Raw genomic sequence first — 19,309 nt, 5'->3', positions numbered from 1 at the left:
CTCCACGAAACCTCCCCTGGTCTCTTCTCTGTAATTTCTGTCTCTTCCAAACCTCCTTATCTGCACATCCTTTAAGTTAATTATCAGTCTGCCTTTTATTCTAGTATTTTCTGTCTTCCACATAGTAGAGCTTAATAAATATTTGTTGATGGGATGAATGGATAAGCAAATTTATGTTTGATCTCAGATTCATTTGCAAGAGTTACAGGTCTTTCTCCTCCACTGGAAAGGGAATAGAGATGTCAGCATGCATATTTATATCCTCCTAGCACCTTTTAGAGTAAATCCCACAAAACAGACACTGACTGCCTGTCTGTTAATTTAAAATAAAAGTAGTATTCTTTTTTTTTTTTTTTGTGAGGAGATCAGCCCTGTGCTAACATCTGCCAACCCTCCTCTTTTTTTTTTTTTTTGCTGAGGAAGACTGGCCCTGGGCTAACATCCATGCCCATCTTCCTCCACTTTATATGGGACGCCGCCACAGCATGGCCTGACAAGCGGTGCATTGGTGCGTGCCCGGGATCCGAACCGGCGAACCCCAGGCCGCTGCAGTGGAGTGCACACACTTAACCTCTTGCGCCACTGGGCTGGCCCCTAAAAGTAGTATTCTGACAAAGACTAAGTGAATGATTGCTGTGAAAAAGGTGAAGTATAAGAATGTTGTTATAGCAGCGATGTTAAAGAATATGTAATTACCTTTTAAGATATAACTGACCAATTGCCCTGAACTTCCCACCTCAACCTGGTATTCTAAACTCAATTAAGAAAAAATAAAGTGTCCCCATAGATATGGGGGGGAGATTAGTGAACCTTAGTCCTGAGACTATGAAGAGGTCGTATCTCTTGACTCTCCAGTTAGTGACGCTGTAAACTGATCTGAGACATGTGGCAAGAGAATGGCTTTCTACATCTTGTTCTCTATGCCTTCCCAGGATATATAGGCCTGTAAGGGGTAATGGAGCAGAAGTTGTCTGCTCTGGTAGGCACACAGTGGTCTTGGTGCCTTTAAATGGCCTCCACCATTTATTATGGTGGTAGGATGATGGAATGGGGAGAAGCCAGTGCATAATGTCGTGGAGAGAACTTGATCTGAAGAGTCAGACCCATCTCAATTTGAATCCTGGCTCTAGTACTTTCTTTTTTTTTTTTTTTTTTTAAAGATTTTTTATTTATTTATTTTTCCCCCCAAAGCCCCCAGTAGATAGTTGTGTGTCATAGCTGCACATCCTTCTAGTTGCTGTATGTGGGACGCGGCCTCAGCATGGCCGGAGAAGCAGCACGTCGGTGCGAGCCCGGGATCCGAACCCGGGTCGCCAGCAGTGGAGCGCGCTCGCTTAACCACCAAGCCACGGGGCCGGCCCTCTAGTACTTTCTAAAAGTCACTCCACTTCTTGGAGTCTCAGCTTCCTCATCTGAAAAAAAATAGGAATAATGTCTCCTACCCCATAAGATCATTAGAAGGATTTGAGAGTAAGTAGATAGATGGATAGACAGATATTCTCTAGAACAACACCTAGCATTCCAGAAAAAAAAGGCATAGTATTCTCAACTTTATTGGGAACTTTAGTTGGAATGGATCCCACATTTACCAAATTTATTTATTTATTTATTTTTTGATGAATAGTAAATTGATTTATTGGTTAAATTAGCAATTATGGAGCTGCCTGACAACAGTATAAAATAGATAATTCACCAGAAACTGGCTTCTAGATTTCAATTTTAATTACTTTGAAACAACGTAATTTAGTACTAAATGTTTAAACACCCATTTTAATTTCTAAACTGTGAAATCAGCATCATTTATATCTAATCAGCTATACAAAACTCATCCATTTCTCTTTTGAAAAAACATAGTAGAGATCACAAAGAATAACGGGGTGACTACTAATTAAAGGTCATGTTTACTAATCTAGCACCATAATTCCAGTCTTAGGACCTCCCAAGCGGCTGGAAGGAAGAAGGGCAGAGGTGAGGATGCTGGAGAAGCAAGGGTAGTTCTTAATTGTGGCCCCAGTTGTGCTCTAAGGCAACGCGGGGTCCAGCAAAGAAGAAACGCGCTGAGGCTGGAGATGAAAACAAAAGCTTTTGGTTGAGATGGTAAAGGAGGCCCTCAAGAGCAGCAGAATCAGTACATCCAGAAGGCAGTGCTGGAGTCGGCCTCATGAACTAGGGGGTTTCTTCTTGGCATCCAAGTCCTTTTTAAAATCTTCAAGTTTTTTAGCCAGGTTTGGTATGTCATAGTTCTGAGCCAGACACATTCCAACCATGTTGCCAAAAGCAAATCCAAGCAGGAACTGGAGCGTGATGTCGGCCGGGTGGGCGCGAAGGGTGGCTGCGTCCCGCGCGCGGGTCACAGCCTGCCTCCCCGGCGCCAAGGGCGGAACCCGCCTTCGGCCCCCGGGTCACGCCCCACATTTACCAAATTTAGAACCCTAAAGTAGTTCGAGATCTTAAACAAATACTAAGACTAGTATAAAATTACAAAGAAGAAATCTCCAAGGCCACGCTGTTCACTCTTCTACCTATGTAAGGAGATTTTGCTAGAGAATCTTCCCTAAAGTCATATCAGAGGGAAAGCTGACCCTGGAATACTGAAAGGAGAAAGAGAATTTCTGGTCCCCAGACTTCTGAGAAGAGAAGCAAGCTTGGGAGGAGAGGAGTGGGGTGAAGACAGTAGAGGCCTGAGGGTTGCCTATCGATTTAACTCTAAAACAAGAGTGGAAGTCAGATGTAATACAGACATTGGTGGTAACGTAGGAAAATAGATTTATTAAAACTCCACTCACAATGTGTCCATGAATGAAGAAGGAGATGAGAGGGAGGATGATACTAGAATTTCTCTCCCAAGTTGGTAGCATATCTTTAATCAAGTTTTATTCCTTTCCGTCTGTGTGCTGTCGCTGTTTATATACAGGTACTTAGAAATTTTGACTCAATGATCAGTTCAAACTGCACCGAAGAGCTGGAGAATGCTGGCATAGAGGTGCTGAAGTACTCACAGGTATGACCGAGCCCAGGACACGCTTACAGCCTTTAGTTGTCTGTCTGTCGTGAATCATACTTTTTGCTTCTGGCTTTACCCCATTATATTTATAAACACAAACTCTATGTTTACCCCAGTCAATTTACTCCTTTCTAGAGTACTACCAATTCCTTTCTTATCCTAAGAAGATGTTTTTCACATTAGTGTTTTAATGAAGTGAAGGTATAAAAGGTTAGAAATCTGGTAGTTGAGTTTAGTTAGAACTAAAACTTTAATTTTTGTTCTCAAATGCCTTATTGAACACGCTTATTTTTCAGGTTTATATTTATCTTTCAGGAAATATAATGGAATGTGTTTTTAAAGCATACCCTTTTGGGTTTTGCAAATGGAAAGAATTACAAAATACTTTACTTCTCAGGGGATCACCTAAATTTCAGTTTTCCTGGAGCATTAGCCTTGTAAAAATGATTTTTCCCCCCACAGTTTCGCCCTTTCGGCATAGGCCAAATCAAGTAAAATAATAAATGTGAATATGCTTTATGAAGGTAAAAGTGCTAGACTGGTGGTGGGGGTCAATATCAGACTCACCTTGGGACCTTCACTAAACTACGTATGTGCTCAACTCTTCTGACGTGATTCCTACCCTCCCTCTCCCATTCTGATTAAGAGTGTCCGGGGAGGAGCAACAACTGTGCAGTTTGAAAGAGTTTGTTAATGGTGATGCTACAGCCCATTTCCTGCCTGCATTCCAGTTGCACATCACTGTGCTTATATTTATGACTTAAAATTTTATCACAGTTTTTGAGAAGTACACTTTATTATACTTGGTTTTTAAGCTGAGCGTCAGGGTGGTGACATGAGCTGACATTTCTGGCCATTGGCTGGGTGATTTGAGGCAGCCTAGGAAACAACCTTGGCTCCAGGGAGTTCTGGTGGCCTTGGGGCAAAAGTAAATCTGTCAGAGTGGAACATTCATGTGTAGGATTCAGGGGGGATTTTTTAAACGTTAAAAATTCTGTTTTCCTCTTTATTTGCTTTCCTGCCTCTCACCCCATCCCTCAGTTAACACATTTTATTTGCCAATAGGTCACAGAAGTTAGAAAGACTTCCTCAGGCCTGGTGCTCTCCGTGGCTACTAAAGTTCCTGGTGGGGAGCACACCTCGAGCTCCATTCCAGGTGTTGACTGCCTGCTCTGGGCCATTGGGCGGGACCCGAATTCCAGGGACCTGAATTTAAACGCACTGGTAAGCTGATCTAGTCTGCCTAAAACGTTCTTGAAGCTGTTAGTGGTCCTGTGGTTCCCCACACCCCCCGACACCCAAAACTTGGGTGGGTACCGTTGGATTCTTTTCTGTTTATTCGATGTGTTACTCAACCAGGTCTGTTTTGCCTGTTGCATAGAAAGCCAATCACCTAAACAACGAGTTTGCAAAGAGAAAGGGTTTTAATCACAAGGCAGCCAAGCAAGGAGGCAGGAGAAAAAGTCTCAAATCTGCCTCCCCCAAAAATGGGCATTAGGGATATTTATGGGGCAGGGGGCAAAGTGGTCTGAAGTGTGAGGATGGGTGATGGGAGGTAAGAAGTGAGGGAACTGATGACCTGTGCAGGCGTAGTCAAGCTTCATGGCCCTTCATAGGAGGCATGTTCACAAAATGGTGGTGTTAGCATGATCCGAGGGTGGGGCTTTCAGCCCTTTAACATCAAGAGGGTCACTTCTCAGGTGTTTGCACAGGCCTGGTTGATGGGTTGGTGGTCTCAACTGGCCTAAACTGGCCAAGAGGGGTCCTAATTCCTGAAAAACAGTTCAAACATCCATTACCATGGTGACCCAGGCACCAGGGAGATGTTATCTATAGGAACCTAGTGGGAGTCAGATAGTATATTATGTAAGCAGCACAGTTAACAATGAGTGGGCAAACTAAAAGTTATAATTAATAATTGCAAAAAAACACTTCAGTTACGCCACCTAATCATTAATGGCTAACTGTTCCCTGATTTCACGTGACCAGTTTGTCATCAGATCCCATTGCTTCTTCCTTTGAAATTAAAAAAAATTTCTTTTCCCTTTCTAGTGTCATCACTCTAGATCAGGTCCCTGCCACCTCTAATCTAGATTGTCCAGGAGTTTCCTGACTAGCCTCGCCTCCTTATAGATTTCCTTGTTGCCATGATACCTGTGTCTTTAAAGCCCTATAATTATTCCTTACTGCCTGCAGCTCTAATCCCGATTGGTGGGTGTGTAACTCGTTCTGGACAGTGTGGCACTCAGGGATGGGAACACATGTGATGCTCATCTACCAGTGCTATAATTAGCATTCTTATTTGTCCTTTTAAATTTCGAAGAAAAGTCTGGGATGGCAGCTTGGGCATGGGTCCCAGAGTTTGACCCAATTTTGAACTTTAGTTCTATTACTTGTCAGCTGCATGGCCTTAAGCAGCTTAATTACTCTTAAGTTTCAATTGCTTCATAAATATGGGAATAAAAATAGTACTTGCCTCATTGGATTATAGAGAAGAGTGAATGAAAAAATCCCAAGTAATTCGCTTAGATGCTGGTTTATAGTATAAACTCCACAAATGTTAACCAGCTGCTGTTGATGATAATGGTGATTTTTCTGATTTGCTATACTACTTTACAAGTAATAATAGAATATTTTATGTTTGAGATTTATATATTTGATGGAGCTTCTTAAGCAGTGTGTAACATTTTGATTTATGTTCTAATATTAATATCTGTTATAATGTGGATTCCTGTTTCATTTGTATAAAAGATGTTTTTCAGCATTTAAAAAAAAATATCCATGGGGCCGGCCCTGTGGCATAGTGGTTCAGTTTGGCACACTCCACTTCAGCAACCCAGGTTCACAGGTTCAGATCCCAGGCTCGGACCTACACCACTCGTCAGCCATGCTGTGGCATCGACTCACATACAAAATAGAGGAAGCTTGGCACAGATGTTAGCTCAGGGTGAATCTTCCTCGGAAAAAAAAATATATAAATATATATCCAGGGAGATTTTATTTGTTTTTAATCTTACCGTTCAGTGAAATTTAGTAAAACTAGTTGTCTATTTTCATATTAAAACTAGTTATCCAGCTTTTCAGCTTTCAAGAGATATTTTGCCACTGTACAGATACAGGGATTGGTAGGTCCAGTTTTCAACTATATTCGCTGAATTTTTACAAAATGAGGCAAAATTTTTCAGTCTCATTCAATGTTAGGATATATTTATATAATGCAGATTGAATGATTACCTTGTATAGGTCTTGTCAGCATGTTACTAACCTAATTTAATCTTGCCAACAACTCTTTGAGGGGTAAAGATTAGGAAACCAGGGACACAGAGATAATAGATAATTCACCAGGCTGTAAACTCCGTGGGGTAAGGAGGATATCTGTATTACCTACCATTGTATTCTCAGTGACTAACTTAATACCTCATTTGTACTAGAAGCTCAAATACTTGTTGACAAATAGGTAATTATACAAGGTCTCGTAATTAGCAAGTGGCGAGGCTGGTATTTGAACCCACGTCTATCTGGTTCCAAAGGGTGTACTGGTAACCACTGTGTTACCTACTTCCTACTTCTGCTGTCTGTCTACTTGTCACATGAGAGTATATACACTTGGAATCTGCAAAGCCACAAGCTAAGCATGACACACCCTCTTGGAGCAAAAATTTGATTTGATATATAGGAAAAAAAGTTGGTTAAAGGAAACGAGTATTTTTTTAGAGTAGAATGCAAAATTGACTTGGATTTTTTAAGATAAAATGGTAAGCTTCAAAGAAATCTGCTTTTGATGACTGCTTTAGGCTGTGCCCCTCTAAGGGATGTTAGCCTGCTTCAGGAGGAGTGTTTCAGTGGGAAAAGTTGAAAAGCATTGTCTTAGGTGGACTCCACAGGGATAGCAAGTAGCACAGTGACATCGAGTGATTCCTTTTCCTGTTTACCTGGCCACTTGAATTGTACATTGCAAAGTCAAATCCTGTTAAAACATCTCAAAATTGGATAAAATATTTACCTTTTAAATTAAGCAAAAGATATAAAAACTTGCCAACTTGCTAAGTTGTTTTTCGTCTTTCGGTTGAGTCTTGTGGTTTCTTAGAGATTCAGGCTGACGAGGTGCCTGAAATGAGGTAGAAGAGATTTGATCTGCCGTTTTTTGTAGATAGGCCAAATATTTACATGATATCCTGTCACAATTTTAGGGGATCCAAACTGATGACAGAGGTCATATCATAGTAGATGAATTCCAGAATACTAATGTAAAAGGTGTCTACGCAGTTGGGGACGTGTGTGGAAAAGCTCTCCTTACTCCAGGTAATGTTTCTTGTGTTCTTATGTGTTGTATACAACTGTTCACCTCTTCACAGTCAAATCAGCTTAAGCGAAGTTAAAGGGATGAGTGTAAAAATGGTAAAAATGTATTAAAACAGATGTTGGTTGGGTACCTGACATTTTCTGAATAAAATTCATTTTTCCTTAAAAGACTTAAAAAAATGCTTAGTGAAGACTGAAATTTTTACGTGGATGATACGGTCACCCTCTGAAGAACACTATAAGTTAGAATCCGAGTTGTGTGTGGTGGCAGTGGAAGGAAGTGGCTTTGGAAAGAAGTAATGTAGAGTGACATTTTTATGTGACTATTTAATCTTTTTTTTTTTTTTTTTTAAGATTTTATTTATTTATTTTTTTCCCCCCCAAAGCCCCAGTAGATAGTTGTATGTCACAGCTGCACAGCCTTCTAGTTGCCGTATGTGGGACGCGGCCTCAGCATGGCCGGAGAAGCGGTGCGTCGGTGCGCGCCCGGGATCCGAACCCGGGCCGCCAGCAGGGGAGCGCATGCACTTAACCGCTAAGCCACGGGGCCGGCCCAGTGACTATTTAATCTTGATACAACCAAGATTGATTCCTGTCTTGCACACTGCGCCCCACCTCGACGCCCCCCCGCCTCCCCCACCTCAGGCCTGCTTCCTGAGTTAACTGGCACTGGCACCGTTTCAAGCTCTTTGTCCCACTTCCCTCTATTAACGACATCACTCTGTACCCGTCTGGGACCTCACCAATCTTTCCAAAATGGCCCGGGTCTTACCTCAGAATGGAAACTTACCCCAGTCACATACCCAAAGCCTTTTAGCTTCTTTAGGAAGTTCTCTTAACAAAAGCAAAATAACAAGCCAAGTTTCAAAAACTTTATAACATAATCTAACAATTAAAATTATATCAAAGTGAGGAAAATTTCTTATGTATCCTACTGATACCCTATTTTGGAAAAAAAAAAACCCTGTCAATTTGAAACCAGTAAAATTAATAGCTGGTGCTTTTACTGAACTCAGGCATTTTTTCTAAAAGACTGTTAGGAATAAAAATAGGCAAGGGGAGTAAACTTTAAAAATATAATAAGAGGGGCCAGTCTGGTGGCATAGTGGTTAAGTACGCGTGCTCCACTGTGGTGGCCCAGGGTTTGGATCCTAGGCGTGCATGATGCACCACTTGTCAAGCCATGCTGTGGCAGCATCCCATATGAAGTGGAGGAAGACGGGCATGGATGGATAGCCCAGGGCCAGTCTTCCTCAGCAAAAAGAGGAGGATTGGTGACAGATGTTAGCTCAGGGCTAATCTTCCTCCCCCCCACCAAAAAAAAAATATATATATATAAAATAAGAAATAAAAATAATTAAAAAGATAGACTTAAGGGCCAGCCCCGTGGTATAACAGTTAAGTGCGTGCGCTCTGCTGCTGGCAGCCCAGGTTTGGATCCCAGGCGCACACCGATGCACCGCTTGTCAGGCCGTGCTGTGGTGGCGTCCCACATAAAGTGGAGCAAGATGGGCACAGATGTTAGCTCAGGGCCAATCTTCCTCAGCAAAAACAAAAAAAAAGAGAGAAAGATTGGCATGCATGTTAGCTCAGGGCTGATTTTCCTCACAAAAAAAAAATAGACAAAAAAAATCTTAGCGTGAACTGAATGTGGTTATAAAGTAGAACTTAACATGCTCAAAACCAATATAATTTTCTCTGTAAATATTGTGTCAAAAAGCTGATATCCTCATTAAGTAGATAACTACTGCCAGATGGTTGGAAACTTGTAAATGTGTCCTTTTTTTTGTCATAGTAGAATGTACAAAATTCACATAAGCCGATAGTTTTGAATTGTTAGCTAAGGCAATGATACGTCTTCATTATATTGAACTAGATATTACAATGGGCATTGGAGTAAAACTTTGTCACAACTAGTATGTTAAGCTGGATGGATAAATGGTTAGTAGAACAATTCTCCTGTGTTAAAATGAGCAGTAAGCTAAACACTGATTTTAAAATATCTTTGTAGTTGCAATAGCTGCTGGCCGAAAACTTGCCCATAGACTTTTTGAATGCAAAGAAGATTCCAAATTAGACTATGACAACATCCCCACAGTGGTCTTCAGCCACCCACCTATTGGGACAGTGGGACTCACGGAAGGTAGGTATTTAAAAATGAAGGTCATTTATGGTTTCCTTCCCTCCCCTCAACTTTAGGTGTCTGTTGGCTGACTAAATCCATCTCAGCCCCCAGGTTACACTTCTTTTTGGTTGGCCTCTTATCACAGTTCCAACTTCCTCACCGACTGCTTATTCTTGGAGAGTGTAATTCCTTTTCCCACACCATCCTGTCTATCTCCTTGACTTTTTGTAGCTTTTTTATTTGAACTAATTTCAAATTTAAAGAAAAGTTGTAAAAATAGTACAAAAGACTTGTATACCCTTAACATTTTTGCTTTATTATTTTCTCTCTACACACACACACACACACACACACACACACTCTGCGGTATCTATTTCCTAAGAACAAGACTGTTTTCTAGAGAAACACAATGCAGTTTTCAAATGAGAACATTTAAATCAATACAAGATTATCTAAACTTTAGACCTCATTCAAATTTTGAATTATCTCAAATAATGTCATTTTTAACATTTTTTTCGCCAAGTCAAGGATTCAGTCCAGGGTAATGCATTGCATTTAGTTTTCATACCTCTTTGGTCTCCTTTAACGAGAGAGAAAATTCCTCAGGCTTTCTCTTGTTTCATGACACCGGCATTCATCTTGTAGAATGTCCCTCATTGTGATTTTGTTTGACCGGCATTCATCTTGTAGAATGTCCCTCACTGTGATTTTGTTTGCTATTTCCTCATGCTTTGGTTCAGGTTCTGTATTTCTGGCCATCTCTGTCTTTGATAGCTCAGTGGAATTGTTGAGGTTTTTGATAGATGCTTTTTTTTCTGTGCATTATAGATGAGGCCATTTATAAATATGGAAAAGAAAATGTGAAGATCTATTCAACCACCTTTACCCCAATGTATCATGCAGTTACCAAAAGGAAAACAAAATGTGTAATGAAAATGGTTTGTGCCAACAAAGAGGAAAAGGTATGGGAAAAATCCAGTAAACAAGAGAGTGTCTTTAAGGATGGCAGAGAGGGAGGGATTCTGGTGAGGTGAGGAGAGAGGAGACCAAGTAGGTAAGCCTTCTCTGATTCAACCGGGGCAGTCCCACTTTTATCTGTCTATATATAGTGCAGTGCTCCATAATATTTCATTTACAAAGAAGGTTCCACTGCTTTTAAAACATAAGAGGGAAAGGTTGAAAACCACAAAAAGCTCACTGTCGTTGACCAATAGCCCAGAATATATAGGCAACTCAGAAATATTGGTAAGTGTAAGAATTTAATGTAAGAGAAATTTAGATTTAACATAACCAATCAGTGAGGAAAAGGAAGTTTATTCAGTAAAACTTTCTGAGATAATCAATTACCTATTTTTGGTTAACATGTTGAGAAACTACCAAGCTGTTTTCCAAAGTGGCTGCACCATTTTGTGTTCCCCTCAGCAATGTATGAGGGTTCCGGTTCCTCCACATCCTCACCAATGCTTGTTATAGTCTTTTTTTTTTTTTTTTTTGCTGAGGAAGGTTTGCCCTGAGCTAACATCTGTTGCCAATCTTCCTCTATTTTATATGTGAGCTGCCGCCACAGCATGGGTACTGATAGATGGCCTACATCACTGATAGAGTGGTGTAGGTCCACACCTGGGAACCAGACCTGAGCCGCTGAAGCAGAGCATGCAGAACTCAACCACTAGGCCACTGGGGCTGGCCCATTGTCTTTTTTATTACGGCCATCCTAGTGGATACAAAGTGGTATCTCATTGTGATTTTGGTTTGAATTTGAACAGGTTTTTTTAAAAAATAATTTTTGAAATAGATTTTGTTTTGGTATTTGGTCAGCCCGTTGAACCGTTTCTAAAAATTAAATTAGATATTAAAGGTGGAAATTAGCAATATACCGTGGGAACATGGCTCTGTGTGTGACAGTGGCTTAAATGAAGAGGGAGATGTAGTTTCCGACTTGTCCTATCAAGAAGGGCATAGTCTGTATCTGATTCTGTGGCCGTGTACACCAAAAGCCACAGGACATGGTCCTTGGCTTACAGAAATCAGTGTCACTGACGATTGACAGAAGCAGAGAATCAGCAAAGAGAAGAAAGTAAGTAGATGGACAGCAAAACAAAGGTTGCTGTCTCTTGGCCCTGAATGTTCCTCAGTAGCCTAAGATTTCCAGATATTGAATCTGTAAGGTTCCTGCTTATCTCTTCATATCAGTTATTTCTTCATACCAGTTATCATTCATTCATTTGATAAACATTACCTGACAGTACACTAAAGACTAAGAACTGGATATGGAAAGGAATAATATAAAGTTCCTGCCATCACCAGAGGCTCTTTGTAAATTCAATTTAGATCACCGTATCTAAAAATCTGGCTGCGTTTAATGTATATGCAGTATGTAATTTGGGATTATTTTGTTTTAAATTGAGGTGTACTTTTTTTTTTTTTCCAGTGAGGAAGATCAGCCCTGAGCTAACATCCATGCCAATCCTCTTTTTTTTGTTGTTGTTTTTTTTGCTGAGGAAGACTGGCACTGAGCTAACATCTGTGCTGATCTTCCTCCACTTTATGTGGGACGCCGCCACAGCACAGCCTGACAAGCAGTGCGTCGGTGTGCGCCCGGGATCCGAACCCGGGCCGCCAGCTTCGAAGCGCATGCACTTAACCACTACACCATGAGGCCGGCCCCTGGATGTAATTTTTTTTTAATTGTAAAAAACACATTATGTAAAATTTAGCATCTTAACCATTTTTAAGTGTACTGTTCAGTAGTATTAAGTATATTCTTGATTTGTTTTTGTTTATGTTTTTGTTTTGCTTTGTTTTTGAGGAAGATTGGTCCTGAGCTAACATCTGTTGCCCATCTTCCTCCTTTTTTCCTTTTTTCTCCCCAAAGCCCCAGTAGATAGTTGTATGTCATAGTTGTACATCCTTCTAGTTGCAACTATGTGGGACGCTGCCTCAGCATGGCTTGATGAGCGGTGCGTAGGTCCGAGCCCAAGATCCGAACCAGCAAACCCTGGGCCACCAAAGTGGAGCACGCAAACTTAACTGCTATGTCACCGGGCAGGCCCCTTGATTTGTTTTTAAACAAAATATTTTTGTAGCTAAGTTTTCTGTTCTCTAACTTTGTTTTTCAATGGACTATTTACCCTAAAAGTCTTTGCTGAAGGTGAACATTAACTAATAGTTTAAAAATATATCAAGAAACCTCACTGGAAAATGTGATTTGACACAAATGCCTCCTTTACAGTCTTTCACACAGTCATCCAGCATGTTATGGACTGAGTGCCTCCTAAGGACCATCTTTGTGCTCGGCCGTACAGATAGAGTGGGGAGCAAAAGCAGGCAAGGTCCCTTCCTTCTAGAGGGTAAAGTCTGCTGGGAAGGATGGACTGTAATTGTCCAGTCCCCAAATAAGTACAAATTGCAGTGTGATAGAACCATGAGGGAGAAATATTGGCACTGAGAGATTCACATGATAGACAGTTTAACTTGGTCGGAAAGGCAGGTATAGCTATCTAAGGAATGAATGGGCTTTAACTCTTAAAAGAGGGGAGGAAAGATTGTCCAGACAGAGGGAACAACTTGTGCAAAGGAAAGAATGTGATAAATACTTAGGACAGAAGGAAAGCTGGCGAGGCTAGAGTGAGGAGAGTCTGAGGGGTTGCTGTGTGAGATGGGCTGGAGAGGGACATCGAGGCAGGACTATACCGGGCCATGTAGGCTGTGTTATGCCATATTAGGATAGAGGTGTAAGTTTTTTAGAGGTTTTAAAATATCGGGTATCTCTTATGGCTAATAAAAAATTTGTTAGTGCACCTAATAAAAAAATTTTACTTTAAGAAATTTTTCTGTTTTTTTTCCCAGGTGGTTGGGATCCATATGCAGGGCATTGGGTGTGATGAAATGCTGCAGGGTTTTGCTGTGGCAGTGAAAATGGGAGCAACAAAAGCCGACTTTGATAATACGGTTGCTATTCACCCTACCTCTGCAGAAGAATTGGTCACGCTTCGTTGAGAACCCAGAGACTCGTATGGCTGGCAGCTGGACCAGTAGATCTTCTGAGATGAACCAAATAGTCACATTTACTTACGTTCCCATTTTATGTATTGCTTTATTGTAATTAGGACCTTCTGATAGTGGACATGTTCAGTAAATAGTAGAACTTATTTATGGAATTGGAAATTTGTTTTGTTATCCAATGTTGATGTTCATTTGATCACATCTCACAATAGTTACTATTTTTAAGTTTTTATTAACATCTCTGTGCTAGCTGGTTTTTCGTTTTATTCTTTTTTGTTTTTGTTTCAGCCTCATCCCAAGTATAAAACTATATGAAATATAGTTAAATTAATGTACTTGAATAAATACAGCTTGTTAATTTTTATAGAGGAAGATGACAGCAGCTCTTCACATTTAAATAATGCAAGTGCACAGAATCTTTTTTTTTTTTTGAATCCAGTACTGTGCTCTGCATATTGTCAAGCTGCTTCAAGGATGTGACCTTTCTCTGAAAGCATATAACATGACAGGCCTGCCTCCCTTATTTTATTCTTTCTTTTAAGTGATTAAAAATTGTGTGTGTTACTTTTATGAGATGAGGTACGTCAAACTCGGGAAAGATTTGAGGAGGCTGGTTATATAAGTGAGGAACATTTTAGAAGTGATTCCTGCTTTCAGGAGAGGCACTCAAACACTTCAGAAGTCCCTTCCTCTGCTAAGAGTTCATAGTTCAATGAATGATTTCAATTTTTGTGTGTTCTTGTCATTTTATTTTTTCTGAAAATTTCTGAAATACTTCCAAAAATTTGAAAATAAAATCACAGCCTTTTCTTCTTATAAAATTTGTTGTTATGAATTTATGGGTAACAGTTTATTTTCTAAGAATATTTCACGTTGGGGGATCAGATGCCAACACTGAGCTGCCTTAAGTAGGTATAAGGCCTTATGGGGAAGAAAAGAGATTTCTCTTTTATAAATAAAGACAAGAGGTATAAAAGAAACATTTAACAAATTTAATGAAGAACAGTCTAGAAATCACTTAAGTTTTTAGTATTTTATTTCCATTAGCTTTTACCAGCTAGGTAAGTGAGTTAAACTTTTCCATGGCTTTCATTGGTGACGTAGTGCTACTGAATTCTTTCATTAAGCTTTTACTGAATGTCTTTCTGGTTGGCCGTGGCCAGGTTGCTGCACTGACTTTTTAAGTAGGTCCAATGTCAACGAAAGAAAAACACATGTTAGTAACTAGGTCATGTAACTGTTACAGCAAGAAAATAGGGCCTGAAAACCTGGACGTGGACCAACATAACCACTCCCCCTTCTTCTCTGCCAGCCTAAAAGGTAGTGGGCCAAGGTTGTGAGCTCCACTGACCTGGTGGGTTTCTCACTCTGCATAGGGCCCAAACTTGGAGTGTGACTCTGTAAGGAAAAGGGGAGGCCCCAGTAGTCACATGTACTCTGATACCATGTATTTTTTGTCTCATATCCTTTGAGATACCCACCTGTCTCTGGTTCTATAGTAACCCAATGTGGAAGTAACCTTTCCAAGTGGCAATCTTCATTTTCATCAGTCCTCAAGTCAGTCCAGCCTGTGAGGTGGTCTGGCCAACCAGCCTCCACTCCACAGAGCACTGGGGAAGGTAAAGATATACAAGGCAGCACCTTGTACAAAATCTGGCACATTGTAGCTGCTCAGTAGACATTTATTGAAGGAAAGATGTGGTACTTGCTTTCAAGTAACCATATTGTCTAGAATAAGAAAATTCTACACAACTGCAATTCAAAGCAATGTGTTAAGCAAAGGGTGACTATTTGATTTATTGACTAAAATGGGACACTTTGGGGAATGAAAGAGGGCACTGTTAATTGGGACAATAGACACAAATTTGACTTGCAGGAACATGGGAGAGTGCCACCCTAGTTGGGCATTATTAGGTGGAAGTATACAAGTTCAGAGGAGGCAGAAAGGGCCATTTTGCTGGGAAGACTGAAAAAGGCTTTGAGAAAGAAAGGTTATGTAGGATTTGGAATTTGAGGATTGTGGAGTTGAAGGTCAGGACATGGGGAAGGTACAGTGAGGCAAGTTGGGCAAAGTGTACATGAGAAATGATAGCGTTCAATTTGGCTGGAGCGTAAGAATGCAAATAACATTTTGTGTGAATGTGGAATGTTCTTCCCCACTTGTTTACCTGATGATCTGGTTGTGTATTGCTGCATAACAAACTACCTGAAAACTTAGTGACTTAAAACAGCAACCATTTTATTATATCTCATGATTTTGTGGGTCAGGAATTGGAGCAAGACTCTGCTTGCAAGGATGACTCTTCTCTTGGTGTTGACAAAGATCATTTGGTGGTATTCAACTGTGTCTTGACATGAGTACAGCCATGTTTGGCCGTTCCATGAACCTACAGCCACCAGCACACGAAGAAATATAAAACTGCTTTCTATGTGGTGGGAACTGGCCCTTCTCCCATAGAGATAGTTGCAAATGGTAACATTACAAGGCTCTTTGGGCATTGTAGCTCGGGACGGACTGGCCATCTGTGCCGGGCTGGGACAATAGCCGGGGGGGGCTCAATGCACCTACGCCACTGATAACCATTTGTGCTAAATGCTTGCTCTGCAAACTCTAACTGCTTGCTCTGGAGATTACTGATGCTATACAAACTGCTGGAAACTGAGGCCTGGTGAGAGTCTCACTTGGGGAGGGGACGTCTTGCCCAGGACCTCTGATGATTGGACTCCTGCCTAGCCATGTCAATTGAAAGGACTCTCCCCGGCGCAGGGAAGTGGATGTTGTGAGTAACGGATCTGATGTGTTCTCTTTTTGGTCAACCTGGTGTTTCTCTTTCCAGTTGATTTGTCTTACTTCCTTTCAGTCGATTTTGTGTTTCCCTTTCCAGTTGATCTGATATTTTTCCCTCTTATTATATGACCTATTCGGATCTGCTTCTATCTCGGTCGATCTGGTTTTCCCTTTCCGATCGATTCGGGTCATTTCCCTCTTGTTATTTGACCTATTCGAATCTGTTTGCGGACTATCGCCTTTACTCTCCTCTATATAATAAAATATACCTTCAGTCCATTTGTGTGGAGTGGAAAGTTTCTTTTACATCTCCGATTGAATCCACCGAACCTCAAAACAAGCTGGTAGATGGGCTGGTCTGGAGGGTCTAAAACAGAGTTATTTACATGTCTGGCACTTAGGCAAAGATGACTGGAAGGCTGGCCCCAGCTGGGATTGTCAACCCGAGTGCCTGGATGTGGCCTCTCCAGCAGGGTAATGGACTTACACGGAAGCTCCCAGATACTGTTCCAAGATTCCCAGGCAGATGCTGCAAGCTTTATGACTTAACCTCAGAAGTTCTAGAATGTCACTTCTGCCACATGTTATTGGTTAAGCAAGTCACTAAGGCCAGCTCAGATTTAAGAGGAAGTGAATTGGACTTCATCTCTCAGTGGGAGGAGTGGTAAAGAATTTGTGGCCATCTTTAGTCACCCGCACCTGACAATCTACTCATTTTACAAGGTTTGACTAAAACTATCTTTATAAAGACTTCTTTAATAGTTTTATGTATTTTGTGTTCTCATAATACCTTCTCACATAGTAGGTCTACACTGCATGTTCACCTCGTGTATGTCATTTTACACTTAATGTCAATCATTCCTATATTCTCTATGTTGTGTTTCACAGTATCATTCCTGGTATGTTGTGCAGCAACTTCAGCTGCAAGAGGGCAAATGTGTGTTACTGTGATTTTTTGACCCTAAGATCTATAGTAGAAAAGAGCCAACATTTTAATCCTTTGCTGTTATGAAAAATGAGTAGGCAGGATTTTCATGTCTTCCACAAAGATTCCCTTTCTGTGAATCTGACCTGATTATAGATGAAGAGCTGTTAGATGTGATACAGAAGACTGTTTCTATTGTGCCCTACTCTGAGAGATGCTCATTTATTGCCATTGCCTTTGATACAATAATTTAGTGTGTTATTCTTCAATAAAGATCAGAGTCAGCATTTTAAAGGTAAGAATGATTATGTATAGTCATTTCTATTTTTTATGTAGTATATTTTAAGTGCTGTTTAATGTGTTAGAGGGCAGTGTTAAAAGGTAAAAAGTGTTGGATGGTAGGGCTGGGGTTATATGTAGATTTTACATAAATTTTTATGGAAATAATTCCCCTTTTAAGTCCTTTCTCTGTAAGGTGTAGTAGCAGACATTTGTCCTTTTTGGCTGTTCAGCATCCAGACTCTGTAAGTTTGAGGAATCCCAACCTTATGAGCCTTGGTAAGAGATAAAGCCCATCTCCCTACATAGAACCCAAAAATGCCAGATGCATGCTTTCCCAGGCTCCCTTGCGGCTAGAGAGAAGGCACATGACATAGGCTTGGCCAATCAGATGCACCCACCCGTGGCTACCCAGAAACCAGTGATGCAAAGAAACAGGGATGGGAGAATCCATTCTAGTGGCTATGGCAACAATGTCAATGGTCAGCCTGGCAACAGTACCAGCGCCTGCCATGTCAGTTTCTAGCTGTGGTGACTAGAACGCTGTGGCAGCAATGGTGACCTCACTGGCTGATTTCTGAGTCACGGTTTTGGCCACCGTGGCTCTGGCTGCCTAACCTCTGAGCCTGGATCACCAGCCCTCCCAAGGTTCTGTGAGCTACGCTACATAGGATATATCCATTCTACTTAAATTAGTCCAGGTCAGTTTCCAATGTTTAACTAAGAACTGAGAGTGATACAGTTTTATTTTCCTAAAGCATAACTTTGAATTACAAAAAAGCTTATCCGTCCATTATAGCACTTGTTGCATTAAGTGTTTGTCCATGTATCTGTTCCTTTGTTCTTTTCAAAGACAGGGAGCATGCTCTACACGTCTTTGTGCTGTACATTCTCACTGTTTACCTCAGTGCCCCACACTGGTGAATTGAATGACTAGGAGTAGTGGAAGATGACACTGGAAAATGAGATTGTTGTTTGGAGAGGATCTTGATAAGTGGATTTGAGAAGATTGGTGATGAGGAAACATTGAAGATTGTTAAAGGAGGAAATGCCATCTAAGCGGGACTGGAAGATTGAAGTGGAAATAGCAAAAAGTGGAGAGTAGGATGGGAGATCAGACATGAGGCTGAGAGGGAATAAAGGGCCTGGACTAGGGTGGTGGCAGCGGGAATGGGAAGGGACAAGTGCAAGAAAATTTTCAAAGAAGGAATCAACAGAATTTGTGATCTGATTGAATTTAGGGCTTGAGGGAAAGGGAGGAGTCAAAACTAGCCCTGAAGTTTCCAGCATGATGGACTGGAAGAAAGATAACACCATTAATAGAAAGACCGTTAATAAAATACCCAGATGGGTGGAGAAACTGGCGTAAAGGAGGCAAATGCTAAGTTTTGGACATGGTGAGTTTGTGGTCCCAGTAGGGATCTGGGGATAAAAAAGCTGGAGTTTAGGAGAAAAGTCAGGACTAGGAAGACAGATTTGTGAATCTCGAGGTCATATTCAAAGTCACGAGCGTGTATCTATATGACCTTTAGAGCAAGAAGGAGTGAGAAGAGGCCAGAGCGTCAATAATGCCCACATTTTTTTTTTTTTTTAAAGATTTTATTTATTTATTTTTCCCTCCAAAGCCCCAGTAGATAGTTGTATGTCATAGCTGCACATCCTTCTAGTTGCTGTATGTGGGACGCGGCCTCAGCATGGCCGGAGAAGCGGTGCATCGGTGTGCGCCCGGGATCCGAACCCGGGCCGCCAGCAGCAGAGTGCACGCACTTAACCGCTAAGCCACGGGGCCAGCCCAATGCCCACATTTAAAATGTGGATAAAGCGTGGATGGATAAAGGGTGAAGACCTTGGAGGAAAGAGGCTAAGTAGGAGTAAAGTCAT

At 41.1% G+C, this 19,309-nt stretch overlaps 1 protein-coding gene and 1 pseudogene across 1 annotated transcript in view; one reads left to right on the top strand and one right to left on the bottom strand.

The window, feature by feature from the left end:
- GSR (glutathione-disulfide reductase) overlaps window positions 1-14,257 on the top strand; it is a 45,707-nt gene extending 31,450 nt beyond the window's left edge. Inside the window, exons 8-13 of the mRNA XM_004428823.2 lie at window positions 2,915-3,001; window positions 4,070-4,228; window positions 7,195-7,306; window positions 9,318-9,449; window positions 10,260-10,393; window positions 13,281-14,257. Of these exons, the coding sequence (XP_004428880.2) occupies window positions 2,915-3,001; window positions 4,070-4,228; window positions 7,195-7,306; window positions 9,318-9,449; window positions 10,260-10,393; window positions 13,281-13,430 (774 nt within the window). The 3' untranslated portion in view covers window positions 13,431-14,257. The remainder of the gene's footprint in view (window positions 1-2,914; window positions 3,002-4,069; window positions 4,229-7,194; window positions 7,307-9,317; window positions 9,450-10,259; window positions 10,394-13,280) is intronic.
- On the bottom strand, window positions 1,701-2,797 carry LOC106801602 (short transmembrane mitochondrial protein 1 pseudogene; annotated as a pseudogene).
- Window positions 14,258-19,309: the final 5,052 nt, after the last annotated feature.

Source organism: Ceratotherium simum, chromosome 28, assembly GCF_057802395.1.
Source record: "Ceratotherium simum simum isolate JZ-2026a chromosome 28, ASM5780239v1, whole genome shotgun sequence".
In the NCBI taxonomy this organism is placed as follows: Eukaryota; Metazoa; Chordata; class Mammalia; order Perissodactyla; family Rhinocerotidae; genus Ceratotherium; species Ceratotherium simum.
The sequence above is the reverse complement of the archived record's forward strand: the minus strand, read 5'-3'. Positions and strand labels throughout refer to the sequence as shown.